Below are 18,180 nucleotides of genomic sequence, written 5' to 3'. Positions count from 1 at the left end.
CCCCCACGTTACACTACATACACCCAAAGTGAGTTTGAAAACATGACCAACGACAAAACACTAATTGATTGATTGATTGAATACTTCATAAGCAGTTTGCTAAAAAAACACCTCAAGGTATGCTTTTTTTGATTGATTGAAATTTTTATTAGGCAAAAGAATGTAAAACAACACAGTTACATTTATAATGCTTTTGTCTAAAAGGTCCGGCCAAAAAAGTCCTTGCGGACTTGTTTCCGTTGGGGTCCTTGAGTTAATTTCATAGACATATATAGTAGCAACCAAACAGTTCAAAAATCAACATGAAAATACAGATAATACAGAAAAAGTACCACTATGTACAAAAAAAGCATTTAAAAATATATGTACAAAAAGAAAGGGGGGGGGGAAGCATGGAAAAATAAAAAATTATATACAAAAAAAGCATGAGGAAATACAAAATATGTACAAAAAGAGGAGGGGGGGGGGGTCGTCTGTCTACAGGAGGATTGCTAAGAGGATTTCAAACCCAAGAAAGCCTATGGCTTGTTTCCATTGGGGTCCTTTGTACTCAATTCATCGAAACATTAATGACAGACAAATATACACTACAATGAAAAACATAATATAAACAGTTATTTAATTCCTATACCTACTTGGATAAATACAACAATGTGCGAACACAGCAGCAAGATTTGTGAACTGTTACTGATAAAAGAAAATGGTTTAAGCCAACCCTAAGCCACCCTAAGGACTAACCATTGAGTGTAGGCCTACAGAGTAGACCTCTAGACCTACTGCACATGACAGAGCTGCTACCTTTAAACACATTTAGGCTTTTTTGCATACTATTTAAATAGTTTTGAGAACAAATGCTGCTAATTGTCCCAAAGTGACTGCAAAAGGTTGCTGCTATTTGTTTAAAAAAAGCCATTATACCCATTACCCTGTATTACCCTGTATATATATATATATATATATATATATATATAGCATGTATATAACAACGCAATGTGACATAGCTCTGTCTAACACAATGCTGCTGTACCCCCTCCAACTGTATATAGTATTACTTTCCCCATTTTCTTAAACTGTTTTTTAATATTTTGACACTTGCTTTGGCAATGTAAACGTATACATGCCAATAAAGCTCATTTGAATTGAATAGAAAAAACGGTGACGTCACCACGTCGCAACCGTGGGCAGTGAGCACACAGCGTCAAGGGGAAAAGATGGCAGCGCCCGTAGCTTAACGCGTTTTATCTCTCTATTTGGGATTTTCTATGGATTTAATATCAAAGGTACGTGTGTGAAGCCTCTTGGTTGTGCTGTTCTCTGTTCTGCCTTTGCTGTCAACGTGCTTTAATCAAGCTCAGATCAGAGAGGTTTATGTATTGATGATAACATTATGTTACTGCTGCATGCTGCTTGCTACTCAGCCACGTTTGTTTTCATGATGGCATAGCAAGATTCAAGGTTTATTTATTCAATACATCATCTCATTTACACTTACGTACAGTGGTGAAAAAAGTACTTTATTACTTTTAGTAAAAGTATCACATCAATACTGCAATGCAGAAATACTCAGTTACTAGTAAAAGTCTGGTAATGAAAATGTTTTGAGTAAAAGTACAAAAGTATTGGGATCAAAATATACTTGGATGACCAAAAGTAAAAGTACTTGTTATGCAGAATGTCTCGTTTAAGTTATCATTGTCTAAAATGTATAGAAATATTTTGAAAATAAGATCTACAAGTTCACGACGCCTCACGTTGTGAGCTTGTAGATCGGTATTTTCAAATAGTAAAAGTTTACATAGGGCAGAAGTGGTTAATGTTTTGTAATAGTAATCCAAATATACAAAGTAACTTGTAACTAAAGTGTTCTTATAATTGTTGTGGAGTAGAAGTAAAATTTGAAATACTCCAGTAAAGTAAAGATTCCTCAAATTTGTACTTATAAGTACTTGAGTACATGTACTTAGTTACTTTCCACCACTGCACATAATTTGCTTTCGGTTCCTCAACATTGTAACGACTTTAACAAAATACAGAATTAAAGTATACTTTTGTATACTTTATTGCAGGTTTGTACAGTAGGCTTACAGTACATGCCATTTCATCCATAATATCTTACAAGTTTTACTTACACTTGTTTAATTTATCCTGCATCACTTTTTACATTTGTTTTAATTTATATACAAACAAAAAATATTAAATGATAATACAAACAAAAAATAAAAGGGGGAATAAAGAAAGTAGAAGGAAAAGGAAAGAAAAATAAAACAAATTGGAGTAGACAATTTAAAATAGGGATAGCTTTCCTGTATTACTTTAAAATTTATTATCACGCTTCATGCATTTCTAAGACCCATTTACTTCAGTTTTTAATTCTTAATTCTTTCCATCTCTTTAATCTCTTCAACTGTTACGTTCTTTGCATACTTTTAAGTGCCTTTGAAGGTGCTACTATGTGTATTATGTTTCAGCATATTAGTATACTGTCTGAATGTGTGGAGTCATATGATTGTAATATTTTCGTTCTGTAATGATTTGTACCAATAGTGGGATGTTTGCATTACCTTTACCTGGCATGTGTAACATTTATATTTTTGTATTATAGTGCTCCATCTTTTCAAAGTTGACATACTGATTTCAGTGAATAATTTTAGGGATGGGATGGCGGGTCAAACCTTCTCTAATTAACCCATTAACCCACTTTGGCTATTAAAAAATAGCAGATCTACAAGCTCATAGCGCGCTACGAGCTTGTAGATCTGCTATTTTTGAAAAATCATAAATATGTGTGCACATTCTTTTTATTTATATTATTTTAAAGCGAACATTTTTTACTGTCTTTGCTTCTGGGGGGTCCCTGGAACAAAATATTTTGAGGGGTCCTTGACATGAAAAAGTTTGAGCACCACTGATATAGAAGCAATCATTTTTCAGAATACTGTTGGGATTTAGACGACATTTGTAGAATCAGCTTCGGATCTTAATGGGTTAAATGGTCAATTCTGATGCTTTGTTGGAAGCATGGCGCCTACTAAAAGACCGAACATTGCTCTTGTTCAGATAAACCGTACTGGCCAGCTCCAGTAACAAGTTGTATACACGTTGTTGAAATATTCCGTTAATTTCCATTCAACTGGTTTGTATTTTTACAGATGACGTCCGCTGAGGAAGAGATGACAGAGACAACGGCACCATCCACCCAGGATGAAGAGGAGCTGGTGGAGAAAGAGGACAACTCAATAGAAAAAGACGGGGAGGAAGAGGAGGGGATGTTTGAGAAGGAAGTGAAGGGAGGAGGGGAAGACGAAGAAGATGGAGTGAATCAGGTGGTGAAAGAGGACAACGCTATAGAGACAAATGGAGAGGAGTTGTTGGAGAAGCAAGAGGAGGGAGGAGAAGATGTTGAGGAGGTGGAGCAGGAGGTGAATGAAAATGGAGAACAGAGGCTGTCGGAGAAGAAGGCAGAAGCTCACACAATAGTATCTGGAAGCACTGATAACGCAGAGACAAAAACGGCGTTGACGAAGAAGCAGAAGGAGAAGGAGCAGAAGTCGAAGCAGGGGGAGGCGGTCCTGAACGTCAACAATCAAGTGGTGAAGATGAGGCTGGAGGTGAAGAGGGTGAGAGCACTGCTCATCAGGAAGCTGCTGCGTCACTTGGCAGACCTGAAGAAGAAGAAGGGCAAAGAGACCGACCTGGAGAAGAACAAGAGGAGAGTCGACCGGCTACTGGAGGAGATCCGTCAAATGAAACGCCTCAGACCAGATCAGGTAGGTTTGACTGCACCGTAACCACTTAAACCCCTGTGGTTGACCGAATAGTACAGGATTGCATATTTACTTCCTCGACATCCATTACTAGGGACAAAGGATCTTTTATGAGCAAATTTGAAAACGAGACGCAGGTTCGTCAACAGAATCATTCTGCTGGTGATGACCCTACAAATGTGACCCAGGGTGTACTGCACGAATTCAATTACTATTTAATTGATTGATTTCTATTTCCTTTGTATTTCATTTTGTGTAATAATTGAGGATTTTTCTCATCATCAGGTGACTAAAACAGCCTTGGTGAATGACTTCAACTTTGAGAAGGTGTGTAAAGACCTAACTACCACTATGTCTCAACGGGCCATGGCACGTATCGCCACTCACCCTCAGTTCAGCAAGAAGATTGACGTCATCAAAGCTGCCGTCAAAGCCTTCGACGAGGAGAGGAAGATGGAAAGGCAAAAACAAAAGATGACCCCTTTCCAGGAGGAAGAGGAGCAATATGCATTGAAACAAAAGGAAGAAGAGGATCAGGAAGAGACGGAGGACGAGGAAGCGGAAGATGACGATGAGAATGCAACCATTGGGGGGTCGTCTGAACCGGGCACAGAGACATCAGCTCCTGTAGATGAAACAACAGAAACATCAGAGCAGACAGGATCTGAAATTATGGCTAGGTCCAAAACTGTTGCGGTTTCAAAGAGTGTTAAAATAGCCTCTACGAAAAACACAGAGATAAAGGACATTTTGAAAGAAACACTGCAAGGTAAACCCACAGCGACGAAAGCCCCTGAGAAGAAACAAAATCTCAAGCCTGCTCCTAAAATGCAGCAGAGCAATAAAGATGAGGAGGAGGATGATGGTGATGATGATGACGAGGAGGAGGAGGAGGAGGAGGACGACGACGAAGAGAAGAAACAGAGTAATGATGATGACAAAGAGGACAAAGGGGGTGATGAAGAGGAGGAAGAGAGTGATCTGGAGTCAAGTGATGAGGAAGAGAAAGAGTACTTTGACGACAGCACAGAGGAGCGCTTCCATAAGCAGTCAGAGGGCAGCGAGAGCGAAGATGACTTCTTTGTGGGAAAAGTGAGCAAGTTCAAAAAGAAGAAGAAAGCCCTCGCCACCCCGAGTCTGAAAAGTCAAACCTCAGACGAGGGCCAGACTGATAAACCTAAATCTGAGCTGAACTATAAAGCGCCTAAATCTGAGCTGAACTATAAAGCGCCTAAGTTGGCCTCCGTCTTCTGCAGCACCCTGTCGAGTTCCAAGCCCGGCAGGGGTGGACTGAGCCGGGATAGAGGCAGAGGCAGAGGTGGGGATAGATCCAGGGGCAGAGGAAGAGGGGGGGACAGGGGTGGGGGTACGGACAGGTTCTCCAAGAGCCCCTCCAAGTTCCAAAAGCAGGATGGAGCGGCCAGAGGGAAGCCAGGGTTCAAGAACAGCGAACGTGGCTCTGAAGCCAGACAATTCCAGTCAGAGGACAAGGACAGGACCTTCACTGGGCGAGGGACGGGACGGGGAAGAGGTGTTGCCAGGCAACAGGATCACAGAGGACCAGGTGGATTTTCCCATCAGGCACCACAGCAGGCACTGCATCCGTCCTGGGAAGCCAGTAAGAAGAGGAAGGAACAGCAGGGGCAGATCATGGCCTTTCAGGGAAAGAAGATTAAGTTTGACGATGATGATTAATGTGAATTTGTTCTCCATTGACCTTTTGAGTAAACTTTGAAAATGGTATAGTGTTGCTGTCGGGTGGAAACCTTGTATGTCTGATAGTACTCATTGCTATAGAGTGTTTGTTCAGTAACCGGAGTCTCCATGTCTCTCCAGCTCTTTATTAAACAGAAAATGCATTTTCAGGTCGGGACACAAATTTTATCCAATCAGGATAGAGAACTCGAAACAAGTGAAATTGGAAGTAATGACACAAAGAAATGAGCAGACAAAAAGCTCACAGCGCAAAATGAATCTGATAAATGAGTACTGATTGCCTGAAATTTTGCAACCCACCTGAAAATGTATTTTATGTTTATTGAAGAGATGAAGATATGGAGAGACTCCTTTTACTGAACAAACCATATATAGCAAGACAATTGTGCTTTAACTTTTTAACAAAAAAACATTTTGTTTTAACCGAAAAATATATCTTAACATACCTTCAACCTCTTTCAATGTGGCGTCCCTATTTTTGGCGTTAGTACTTTATTTTAAAAGCTTTGAAAGATGAAAATTGCTGATACAAGATTTCTGCCCGACAACGACAAAATTGTTTATTTGTTGGCTTGGCTGGACTGTTGATGAGTGTGACCACAGGAAGAAATTGGAAAAAAAGAAGAGGTATGCATTGCTCATGTAAAAATGATCAATAACATAAAGACCCACCCCTATTACTAAAATGGTAGAATTATACAGTATTTTGTATAGTGGAGTTTCACTACCTCAAGTGTCATTGTTCCTCGGCGTTCAAAATGAATGAGTAGGCCTACCCCGGCCCTCATACACACCTCAGTTGCATATGAGAATTGATCACATGATAGTAGATAGAAACCCCAAGCATATTCACTAGTTTTCAAGGACTCATTCCAGCTCTACACAAATTGATATCATAATACTACTTATACTAAATATAAGTATAACTTGAGAACCTGAACAAATACTACTTTTTTTAAATGGTTCCATTAATTTCCAGCTCCAAATGGAAGATCATCAGATCACATTTGTTTGTATTTGCAAATGGGACAACAAATGGGTTAGTTTGCTATCCTTATTATGGACGTGTGTTAATAGATGAAAGATGTTTGTGGTCTCCATAATAAATTCATTTTACAAGAACTGATCATTTTATTTTGTCTAGTGTGGAAAGCCTAGTGATGCGAGGTAAGTTATCTACAACAAAAATATTGATTAAACCAATCTATCATCATGAATTGTTGTGGAAAAGAGTGTTACTGAGCGAATCCAGTCATTGGCTGGTAGCAGTTACGTCTGACGCAAACCTGTATACGGCTGCGTCGCGGACCAATAGCAGCCGGTATGCAAATTTGATTTAAAAAATATTCCGCGAAATCTGAGTTTCGCGGGAGAGCGCCCCGCGCGTCCGCTCATTCATTGGCAGCTTCCTGGAACCATTTCTCGGCTGTTTCTGAGGAGCTCGCGGCCCAATAAAATCCATTGCATCTTCCTTATTTGGATAACTTACAGTTGATAATAACATCTAAACCGACTCGTAAGATGTTAAACTCGTGATAACGCTCATTATTTTTGCTCCGAACCAAGGTGGATTTGCTGGAAAAGCGAAATTGCAGCGGCCAGCTAAAAGAGACATTCGGATAAAGATGAGAAGGGGGGCTGCCTCGGTCCCAGAGAAAGTCCTCACACCGGGGGTTGGGGGCTTCTCTAGTGCCGACAATACGTTCTTTTTGTCGGCTTTTTCCCAAGATCATCCCGCTGCTGGATCATATGTAAGCAATATGTCGACCCTGGTCCCAGCCGGTGATACACTGTTGGTCTTGTTACCCGAGCCAATGGACTCTAGGCTCCGGAGCGCAACCCCCATCGGAGCGTCAACACACAGGACAGGGCAGACAGCTGAGCTCGGACAAACCCAGGTAACCGATTCAACTTAAGCAGCAGTGTCGGTGTAAACAGTAAAACACCGCGTATGAATCAGATTAAGTGAAATATGAAGGCTCGGTTAACCGATGGCGTGGCGCAGGAATCACGATTAAAAGACGAAAGGAGATTGTTGTTTGTCATAAAATGTTTCAATGAATTGAATACACAAGGACTCCATTGGAAACGAGCCATAGTAGTGCTTTCTTGGGTTTGATCCATTCAGCATCCTTTTGTATGGAACTGTACTTTCTGTGCTTTTTTTGGGGCAAACTGTTAAAGTACTCAATCAATCAACATGCTTATAGTCAGTCACTAATAATGGATCAGGAACCAGCTATAAACTACAGTAGTAACTTGCTTTATATATTTAAAATGTCACTTTAATCTACAATACAGTGAACGTATAAGTGCACAGTGCATTATTATACCCAATGATGGTAGACGGTTAAATTGCTCCGTTTCTTGAGCAAGCCTCCTCGACTTCTCAGATCGATTTTTTTTGTTTAGCTTGTTGTCTTCCTGACAGGACGGTGTCACAATCGAGCTTGTGGTTATTTCTCTGGGTAGCCCAGTTGGCTACCTGGCCTGGTGGGCAAGTAGCTAAGGCTAGTCTGCAGATCGGGCTGTTCTGTTTTCTGCAGTTCTCCCACTTGGAGTTCAGATCATCTTGTACAACTCGGGCTAGTCGGGACTCGGAGCTTTAAACTTTCGTTCACTTTTATTAACCAACACAGCGTTGGCGATGAACCGTCTGAAGAACTCGGTGGTAAGAAGGGCTTCATACCCAGGACAAACATGATATGACTAGATCGCAATAATATGCACATTTTGCTGCCAGTAGTGAAGCTAACGTCAAGCTAACCGTCTCAAAGAGGGGGATGGGACGGGGTTTGCTGTTCCCATTAAGCACACTGGGAGCTCTGCAAGCTTATTTTTTGCTATCCCAGGTTAACAGCGTTAATCCTCACCAGTGCACAGTTAATGTAACTCCGTGAGAGTGAGTACAAATGTCACCCTACTCTAGTCTACTGGAGGGGTGCAATTGTACACACTAGTTACAAATGGATACATCAACACTAACAGTGATGATGTGTACAGTCAGTGTAGCAAAATGGCTACCTACTAGTGAATCAATCATAACACATGGGTAGATCATGCAAAAAATAAATGCCATTTTAACTGCATGATTGCATAGTAATAAGAGGCCCATGCAAGGAAATGTCTTGGGCAGATGGTGCCATATTAAGCACTTAAACTGATCCCAACTTGACTGGAAAAAGTAGGTGCAGTACATGCAGGACTTTTGTGTAACAAAACATGCATTGGCAGGCATTCATCAAAAAACGTAACAAGCTTGATATCGAGGAGATATGGGACATTATATAATGTGTTATGCACAGTCTGTATGTGAAGAGTTATTAAGCCTTTACCATCCAGCTTCCAGACCTGAACATTAAAATAATGGAAATGGCCTAAACGGGCTATTAAGGTGGAGACAGAACCTACACACTTGACACTTAATGTTCTCAAACTAGTTTTTTGTATTCATGGGCAGTGTTTGGATACATACCAGTAGCTGATGGGGTAGAGACTAGAGAGGCTATCTAGGAATCAAAGGTCACAGGTTTGACCCTTGGCTCGCCCTTCTACATATCGAGGTGTCTATGAGCAAGACTTTACCCCTTACAGCACCCCCCTCCCCACCTGAACAGCCATCAGCTGGGTGAAGCTATAAAATGTCCTGGTCCCCCCCCCCGGGGACTAGGAAATGCTCCCATAAAAGTGTAATGCCACTATGACAGTATTGAGTGCAGGGTTCACCCCCCTTCGTCCCTATTTGTTCAAATACATGTTCTAAAGATAAAAATGATTATATTCCCTGCTGGGAAATCCATTTCACTTGCATTGTTTTGTTGCTTTGTCAGGCAAAGAGGAGGCTGGAGTTGGAAGCCGATGACCCAGATTACTTGCCCCCGGATGTTGGCAGCATCTCCAAGATGCTTGCAACATCCCCCACAACAACAGCCCACCGCCAAAAACAACCCAAGAGTAAGTCTTTTGTATATATATCAATATATATATTGATATGTTATATAGATATTGTGATATGAGACTAGATATCGTCTGGGATTTTGGATATAGTTATATCATGATATGGAATAAGTGTTGTCTTTCCTGGTTTTAATTACTTAGGCACGCACACACCGTTAGCCCCAATAACACTGTTTCACGTTTGTAAGCTAGCTTTATTCCCATCCTGTTTGTCTGGCTGTCCCATGCCAATTGAAAAGACTTGGCTACTCTAAATGTATACAAATAAAAACTCAGCCCCACAACACAGACCAGAATTCCACGGCTTTCACTGAACCATTTTTGTCCGGTACACAGGCAATGACACCACCCAGTTTCAAGGCTTCACTCGGCCGTCTTCGTCCACAGCGCCTGACAGGACGCGCTATGACACCTCCTTGGGCCTGATGACCCACAGGTTCCTGCAGCTGCTGGCCCGGGCCCACAACGGCATTGTGGACCTCAACGTGGCTTCACGGGAGCTCAGTGTCCACAAGCGACGCCTCTACGACATCACAAATGTCCTGGAAGGGGTCCAACTGCTCAAGAAGAAGGCCAAGAATAACATTCAATGGATGTGAGTAGTTTTGTATTGCGTGTCCATTTGAATTGATGATGCTGCCCTACGGCTGGGCAATATATCGATATTATATTATTGATTGATGTTTTTGACAAAAATACATATATATTGACATTTATTTATACGTACAGTATCTGTTAAAAGGATGAAACGCATACAGTAAGTTCTAGAGCTTATTTCAATTGTGGTCCTTTGAGTGCAAATGTGTTTAAACTGAGTGCCCTGTGTATATGAGACTAGATGGCATAATACGGCATGTCTTTTCCTTTTATACTTCCTTTTATAGCATTTTTCAAAAATAGCCGATCTACAAGCTCACAACACAATCCAGGGCGACGTGTTGTTAGCTTGTAGATCTGCTATTTTACTGGAAAGTTTGTAATTATCGTTACAAAATAATTGTCACAGTAAGGCTCAGAAACGGGAAGGACTCAAAAGCAGAAACACACAGGAAACCAAGAGTAGAAGTTCAACCAAAACTTTACTTAGAAAATACCTTCAGGCCTGAAGAAGGTCATCAGTGACCGAATCGTTGCGTCTTCTAATAAATCTGCTCCTGTACCGTGCAGTTTTGGCCGACAAACTACAAAAAGGTTTTGGTTTGATGGTTGTATACTTCAAAAAAAATAATGTTTTGTTTGTGTTACTGTGCAGGGGTTGTCAATTGCAAGTGGACAGTGACCACGAAGTGTCGTACTCAACTGTCGACCCTCGGCTCAGCGTCGAGATCGACCGGCTCCAAGACGAGGAGAGGAGACTTGATGAACTGATTCAAAGCTGCACACGAGAGGTCAACGAGCAGTACAAGGACCGGCACAGTCAGAGATATCCTTTCCTCTTCTTTGTCTTTTTAAGCTTGTAGATATTTTTGGTAATGAGACTTGGTGTAGAGGGGGGGGGAAAAGGAGTGGACTAAGTATAGAGCCCTGGGGGACCCCGGTCAACTAAGTATAGAGGGTTTAACCCCTTAAGACCAGGAACGCAACTGTGTCAATTTCTTTGGCTATTCAAAAATAGCAGATATACAAGCTCTTAGCGTGGCACTTGGTGCCGTGCTACGAGCTTGTAGATCTGCTATTTAAAAAAAAAAAGTCAATCTTTGCAAATCTTTGAATAAATATATATATTTTTTTACTCAAATATTTACTTCTGGGGGGGTTTTAGAAAACATTTATATTTTTTCACTATTTGATTTATTTATTTTTGAGTAAAACATTTATGTATATATGTATATATTCAAAGATTTGCACAAATATTCATGATTTAAAAAAAATAGCAGATCTACAAGCTCATAGCGTGGCACTCAGTGCCGCGCTATGAGCTTGTATATCTGCTATTTTTGAATAGCCAAAGAAATCTAAAATGACAGATGCTTTCCCGGCTTTAATGGGGGAGATAAAATGGGAGTGGGGGGTTTAATGGGAGTGGTTAAAAGCCCTCAGTGCTAAAGACGATGATGTGGTGTGTGGTGGTATTCCTTGACCGTGCCCCTCACGTTTGCCTATATGACATATGAAGACATAAAAAGGATCCCCTGTTTAAAAGAGCAGACGATGATTGTCATCAAAGCCCCCGCTGAGACCAAAATGGAGGTGGCTCATCCAGATGAGGTAAAATGCTACTTTGTGATGACGATGATTCTTTTGTTTCATTATTATCAGTTTCAGCTGCTTTCTTTTACAGAGCTCAAAAGATTAAAGATTGGTTCAAATGAGTTACGGATTGCAGCTTTATGGTTAATACAATATGACTTGCAACTCTGCAGTGGAGGTGGTATCTCTGCTCTTACATTGAGAAATTAAGACCCTGGTGTCGGGTTGGAAACCTACTTGTTGACAAGTAGTACTGCCTGGAGCTCATAGGCGCAATATCTCCCTCAGCCAAACAGGGATTGCCTCTTGAGAGGTATAAACTTGGTCTCATGGGGGAGGTCCGGGTTTGGATCCAGGTAGGATATAAAAGTTATGGATTGCGGCTTTAAAGACATTTAGATGCACTAATTTCTTAGCGTTTTGACAGTTCGCTGATATTTATCAGTGACGGCAAGAGTTCCTGACTGTTTCTAGGTTAACAGAACATTGAATTGCAACCTAAGCGGTTAGTGTCTGGAATGAAAGCCTGAAAATATTCTCCAGTTCGGTATACTGCTCCCTTTGAAGAGCATCCAGTCATTTCTTGAGCACAAGAACCACTTCTGCTAATTTAATTTTTCACTATATTGAGTACTCAGTTGAGAAGAGTGTATCTTTCACTTTTCGTATTTTTTTCGTAGTGTCATTGAGTGTGGTCCTAAATCTAGGTGACATGAGAAATGTCTTGCGTCTTAAAGGACGACTTCACCCATTTTCAACCTATCTTCATATAATGGGTCCTCACTACTGCTTATTTTGATAAGGTACCATTTTTGTCTACCCCATCTGTGTCTCAGAGGAGGAGGGCTGTGGACAGTTCCGAAACCCGCCTACCAGTGACATCATCGATGGGGAATCCAAGCTAATAGAAACTGCAGGCTTTCTATTCTTGGAAAGTTAGAATGCTATAATGGAAGCCATTGTTCTTGCGTTAATAAAAATAAAATGATTGAAATCTTGTTTGTAAAAAAAACAAAACAGCCAAAGGATGTCACTGGTAGGCGGGTTTCTGAAGTGTCCACAGCCCTCCTATGAGACACATACCTAGTAGATTATTAGCGTTAGTGAGGACCAAATATATATGAAGATAGGTTGAAAATGGGTGAAGTCGTCCTTTAAATAGTCTGAAATTTAAACTTCCTGGTACCTGCAGACGCCCTGTCCAGGTGTAGAAGGTATCAGTCGTGTGTCCATCTGTTCTCTCCAGTGCCTCCAGATCCACCTGAGGAGTACCCAGGGCCCCATCGAGGTGTACCTCTGCTCGGACGACTGCATGCCCTTGGACAACACTGACGACTGCTACCACGGCAGCCTCTCTCATTCGTCCCCAAATACAAAAGCCACGGCCTCGTCCATCAAGGTGTCGTCTCCAGGTGAGCAGTGTCTTGGTTTCCTCCCTACCCCAGGTCCCACACTAGGTGCCACACATGCTGCGTTTCCACATAACAGTCCCCACACCACACCGCACCCCACAGCCTGCTTGTGTCGCCGTTTCCATAATTACAAGGACCCGGTCCATAGTGGGCTCAGGGGTGCCGGGCGGTCTGAGGTAGTGTTGATTTTGACAACAAATTTTTATTCAGTTTTAGTCATAGTCGCTTGAATCAAATTCCATTTAGTTTAAGTCATATTTTAGTCATCTGAAATGTTTTAACTGTTTGTCTAGTTTTAGTCGACTAAATATCATAAGATTATTGTCGACTAAATCTACAGTTCATTTAGTCGACTAAAATGTATTTCGGCGGGCCTTGATGGCGTCGTAATGGCTGATTTTACACTTGGTTGCATTCTGAAAATGGCCGATCTAAAAGCTCACGTTGTGAGCTTGTAGATCGGCTATTTTCAGAGCGCAACACCTGAGCACAAGCATAAAACGACTTGTCTTTCAGTTCTTCTCCACTAGTCCCTAACATTTTAGTCTAGTTTTTATTTGTTGACAAAATTGTCAATATATTTAGTCTTAGTTTTAGTCATCATAGCTTAGTTTTAATTTAGTTTTAATTTAGTTTTAATTTAGTTTTTGTCAGTGAAAAAAGGTAGTCGACGAACATTTTTCGTCATAGTCTTAGTCGACGAAATCAACACTGGTCTGGTCTTTTCAAACCAGGACCAAACCGCTGACGTGTAATGCGGGGCGCATGCAAAATGTTTCGGTGGTCACCCTCTCACCGCGGTGGTTTGAAAACTAACATGGCGTCACTGAGGCGCGGTGATAAGCGACTCACCGCTCACCCCGCTCACTTATTAACCGACATCACCGGACTATGAGCGCCTAGTATCATAATCACCTTTTTAGGTGAAAACGTTTCCACCTAAGAGGTGAAAGGGTGATCACCTAAAATGGTAGCATACAGCCACCTTAAACGCTGCTTTCTACTGATTGACCGTGGTCATGATGTTTTGGTAGACTAAAGTGAGGACTGTATAGACCTGTATAGATTTGTTTACAAACATTGACTCTCACAACCAGTCACGGATGCGACCATTGTGAGCTTGGAGGTCTGCTATTTGCTCTCCCCCAGGACTTTAGAACAGTTTGCTCTGATTTTTGTTTTTATTTGCATATATTTTGCACTGGATTTGCTGTGCTTTGCACTTAATTTGCATTGGTTTTGCTGTACTTATATTACAAAGGAGTGTCAATGGCCGTCTACGCATAGCTGTGGATTTTCGCATGTTTTACATTCAGGTGTAACCAGTAATGTCGATAACCATGACGACAGTCAGATCCCATAGGCCGAACTGGCAATCTCCGGTGATTACACGAAAATGTGGATAAACGGGTTACATTTTGGGAAAGTGAAAAACGATCGTCATTTTGTGCATTTGCTAATGATCAATGCCCGTGTGCAAGTTGAGATCACTTGCACAAGCCACTGAGGAGAAGCATGCGGGACAGACGCTCTTTCCGTGTGACTGACTGAGTGACGGACAGAGTTTTCTTTAATTATATGTGGGATTGGCACTTAGAGCTGCAATAAGGGATTTCTGGCATGACCTCCCTGTCCAGTATTTAGATTACGCTATGTTGTAGCTGTGCAATTCGTAAACAAAGCTGCATAAATCCCTATCAGTTTTTGTGGTTAAACCCCTCCTTCTCTCGATGTCCCCCTTTGTCTTTCCAGACGGCGCTAACCGCTCTCATCGCCATAACGTTAGTGACGGTTTCTCCAGCCCGTTCTCTGGACGGACGGAATCTTCGCCCCTGTCGCTTAGCGTCGCCTCTTCCTCCTCCTCCCCCCTGGGCCCTGCCTGCCTCACCCCCCTCCGCCCGCACTCCGGTGACCAACAGAAATTTGTCACCCTCACGCCCCCTCTGAACCTCTCCCTGGCAGGCTCAGACTACCTCCTTAGCATGGGCAAGGACGAGGGCATCACTGACCTTTTCTCCTCTGTGGACCTTGACTGTCTTCCCTGGAGCTACACGTCAGTCTGACCCCACACTCCCTCTGTAGGAAGGTGGTTCTCAAAAGTTTAAATTTCAAGGACCCCCAGTGTGGTAGTCCGCAGACCCCCATAACTCTGAGAGTGTACAAAAATGTACACTTTTGTGCACTCTCAGAGTTACAGGTCCATAAGGGTCCATTTGGTTCCAAACATAATTTAGCTGGGGACCCCCTGGAACCCGCTCAAGGACCCCTGGGGGATCCCCGGACCCCACTCTTAAGAACCGCTGCAGCAGAACACTACAGGCAACCATTTTGAACTTGCGGCGCTTTTGCACAAGCAGGATCTCGGTGGCGAGCTGGGCTTGGTACCCAACGAACCTCATTTGAAGTTACTGGAAAAGCCTGTTTTTCCCCTTTCCTAAAAAACATGGAGAGACTCGCCTTCTTGTGGCCGTTCTTCTCGTGTCTCTTGGACTTGCACTGACAGGCCTGTCCGTCAACCCGACTCCCCTACTTGGCTGCCGGCCGCAAGCTGTTGCATGTCTGAAAGTGCTTCTCATAAGGGTAAGTGCTGTTAAGTGTGCTCTTCCTGAGTCACGCTGCCTTGACACCAGGCTCATGCATGACCTGATGGTATTGATCCCGGCTGGCAGGGTGCCCTCTAGTGGTTGGAAAGAGACTGTGTGCGAGTGGACTAATCTGTACTCTGCACAGCTTTAAACTTAAAGTGCCTTTTCTCATGATGTGCAGGATTGGCCCAGCTCTCAGTTGATTACTCGTATGTTTTCAGACTTCAATATTTATTATTTGTAATTCTAGTATTTTAGTAACGAGGCATGCCATTTCACTTGCAAGAGACACATGGCGACATGGGAAACGTCACTCAGACAAAGCTCAACCACAAAAGCTAATTTAGTTTTACAGCTGGTCATTAAGGCATTTGACTTTTGTAATGCTTTTTTTCCTCTTTGTTTTGTATCCACTCAAAATTTGCCCATTCGACTAATCAGGTAATGGTTTGTACTGATCTAGGCCAGTGGTTCTCAAACTGGGTCAGAACCTCCAGGGGGGTCCCCAAATGATTTGGGAGGGGGGAAGGGGTCCTCAGATGATTTGTTAATGTGCAACAATGTTTTCTCACTCAGCAGTAAACAAACCAACATACAGTATAAGTGTATACAGGGTATCTGCACATTTCTAAAGTGACAATTTAAGACCTTGCCTCAATAATGAAAAAATAATAAGATCATTGCTGCGTCAAAAGTAATCAACAGGCCAAATTGTCAAATTTGATATAAGAAAGAAGAAAATAATCTGAAAATAGCTGATCTACATGCTCACAACCCCTCACAATATTTATCTGTTGGAACTGAGCCAAACAAAAAGCCTTCAAAATCCTACAATTCCAAGTGCTTGTCAGGTTGGGGGGGTCCCCAGTTCAAATATTTGGGGGGTCGCAGCCTGAAAAGTTTGAGATCCACTGATCTAGGCTATGGATAAGAGGTTTGGCAAATGTAAGGTTTTATTCTATGTATTTCTAGTTCATATTACATAGTTGGCAGATTTTTGAACAGTCCTCTCTGCCTGTTTGGGAGTAGCTATTTGATTGACCTCTTTCAGTATTTGAACATGTAACCTTTATCTTTCTGGGATAAAATGCTGACTTCCTTGTTGAGATGTTTTCTAAATCGGACGACAATGAGAACTTGGGCTCAGCAAGGAATTTCCCTCTAGGCCTGAAAATGACACGACACTACTGCTATGCACGGATATGTCACTGTTGTGTGAAGTTTTGCGACTATGTTTGAATTGTGAGTGAGAACAATGAACAGGCTGAAGAATTTAAGTATATATAAAGTCGTCCTTTGTATTTTCATCAGCAGTCTGACTGTTTCTTTACAGAGTGTGTTACAAACTTCTAACTATTAGATATCTCAGCTCTATTGGTGTCAGCAAGGTCATGTAACGTTCCTTGACTGAGAGGGAAATTGTGAGAAACGCTGCGGGTCGAGGGTCACAGGTTTTACGCAGTATGTGTGCTCGCTCCAATCACATTGAGTGGCATCTGTACATGATGAAAAGACTAGAAATGTATTGCAGTGGTGTTCCGTAATGTACCACTAGAGGGCAGTGTTATCCTACAGAATACCAGACAATCAGCATGGTGGTGACAGGGTTGTTTATATAAATTTGAAGGCATTCTGCTTACTTGGGCAGTGGAAAGGCAGGGCATGACAAGAGTACATTCAAATAAGACGGACAGCAATACACAATAATAATTAATATTAATAATAATTTAACCTTTTTTAGGCCTTCATCAGGGTAGCACATCATCACAATGGTGAATATCGGTGCACAAACTGGTTGAATCATTACGTCGCTCTGAAATATGTGTTTTACAAACGATGTCAAATCAAGTGTCTGCTCTTTGTCCCGTTTTTAATGTTCAAATTGATAGTTGTGAGTGTTTTATGGAAAGTAAGTACAGTATGATACAGTTAAATGAGAATCTCTTTTCGAAGCTCGGTTATTAATCATTGTGTTGTGATGGGCAGAACAGCATACATGGTTTAACTTGGTGTGTGTGTGTTCAGGAAGCTGCAAAAAGTATAATGTGCAAGACTCCATTTCAGTCCACTGACATTGATCATGCAGAAGTATCAGGACAGGGGGCTTTTGTACTGGAAACAAGAAACTGCGTTGTGCTTGGAAGCCAGAATAGACTTTAAGACGCATGTAGCCTCAGTGCAATGATCTAAACTAGACATTTTTAATAGGCAACAATAATAACATACTTTGTCAGCGGCCCCTTGACTTAGCCATGCTCATGATGACTGTATTACTTAAATCCTCTCTGTAGGCAGCTCAGGGAAGTTTTCAGAGTGTAATTGCCTTCATGCTAAGTTGTATGCTTTTGTCAGTGATTAAGTGCCTTTTTTGTTCTTAGGTGCTTAGCTACTGTAATAGTTAAGTAGATCTTTAAAAGAGCCGAGCTACTGAAAGCCACTGAATCATTATCTACAACACAAATAGAACTGTGTGGAGCAGAACAGAAGGCAATATAAATTCAGCAATTGGTAACTCATCAACGTGACTTGTTATACGCATACTGTTAACTAGTCATT

At 41.8% G+C, this 18,180-nt stretch overlaps 3 protein-coding genes across 3 annotated transcripts; all 3 read left to right on the top strand.

Moving 5' to 3' along the window:
* The first annotated feature begins 1,192 nt into the window (after positions 1-1,192).
* srfbp1 (serum response factor binding protein 1) lies at positions 1,193-6,602 on the top strand. Its single transcript, XM_080442611.1, has 3 exons — positions 1,193-1,280; positions 3,150-3,767; positions 4,050-6,602. Exons 1-3 carry the CDS (start codon positions 1,263-1,265, stop codon positions 5,457-5,459), a joined length of 2,046 nt encoding a protein of 681 aa, XP_080298737.1. The 5' UTR covers positions 1,193-1,262; the 3' UTR covers positions 5,460-6,602.
* A 1,189-nt stretch (positions 6,603-7,791) lies between these two features.
* LOC308095554 (transcription factor E2F3-like) lies at positions 7,792-10,897 on the top strand (the record flags this gene model as incomplete). Its single annotated transcript, XM_080442609.1, has 4 exons — positions 7,792-8,151; positions 9,311-9,434; positions 9,774-10,032; positions 10,690-10,897. Exons 1-4 carry the CDS (start codon positions 8,128-8,130, stop codon positions 10,895-10,897), a joined length of 615 nt encoding a protein of 204 aa, XP_080298735.1. The 5' UTR covers positions 7,792-8,127.
* A 639-nt stretch (positions 10,898-11,536) lies between these two features.
* On the top strand, positions 11,537-16,931 carry LOC308095435 (transcription factor E2F3-like). Its single transcript, XM_080442495.1, has 3 exons — positions 11,537-11,645; positions 12,874-13,039; positions 14,792-16,931. Exons 1-3 carry the CDS (start codon positions 11,541-11,543, stop codon positions 15,100-15,102), a joined length of 582 nt encoding a protein of 193 aa, XP_080298621.1. The 5' UTR covers positions 11,537-11,540; the 3' UTR covers positions 15,103-16,931.
* The last annotated feature ends 1,249 nt before the right edge of the window (positions 16,932-18,180 follow it).

The sequence above is a fragment of the Gymnoscopelus braueri genome (assembly GCF_963280865.1).
Source record: "Gymnoscopelus braueri genome assembly, chromosome: 11".
Lineage (NCBI taxonomy): Eukaryota > Metazoa > Chordata > Actinopteri > Myctophiformes > Myctophidae > Gymnoscopelus > Gymnoscopelus braueri.
Note: the sequence above shows the minus strand (reverse complement) of the source record. Positions and strands in the feature narration are given on the sequence as shown.

What these genes read in the sequence shown, in the direction of transcription:
- LOC308095435 (XM_080442495.1), top strand. Translation starts at nt 11,541, where the DNA reads ATGACATATGAAGACATAAAAAGGATCCCCTGTTTAAAAGAGCAGACG. An exon ending in AGGTGGCTCATCCAGATGAG is followed by an intron (nt 11,646 to 12,873) that starts GTAAAATGCTAC and finishes TGTTCTCTCCAG; the next exon opens with TGCCTCCAGATCCACCTGAG. An exon ending in CATCAAGGTGTCGTCTCCAG is followed by an intron (nt 13,040 to 14,791) that starts GTGAGCAGTGTC and finishes TTGTCTTTCCAG; the next exon opens with ACGGCGCTAACCGCTCTCAT.
- srfbp1 (XM_080442611.1), top strand. An exon ending in AACGCCTCAGACCAGATCAG is followed by an intron (nt 3,768 to 4,049) that starts GTAGGTTTGACT and finishes TCTCATCATCAG; the next exon opens with GTGACTAAAACAGCCTTGGT.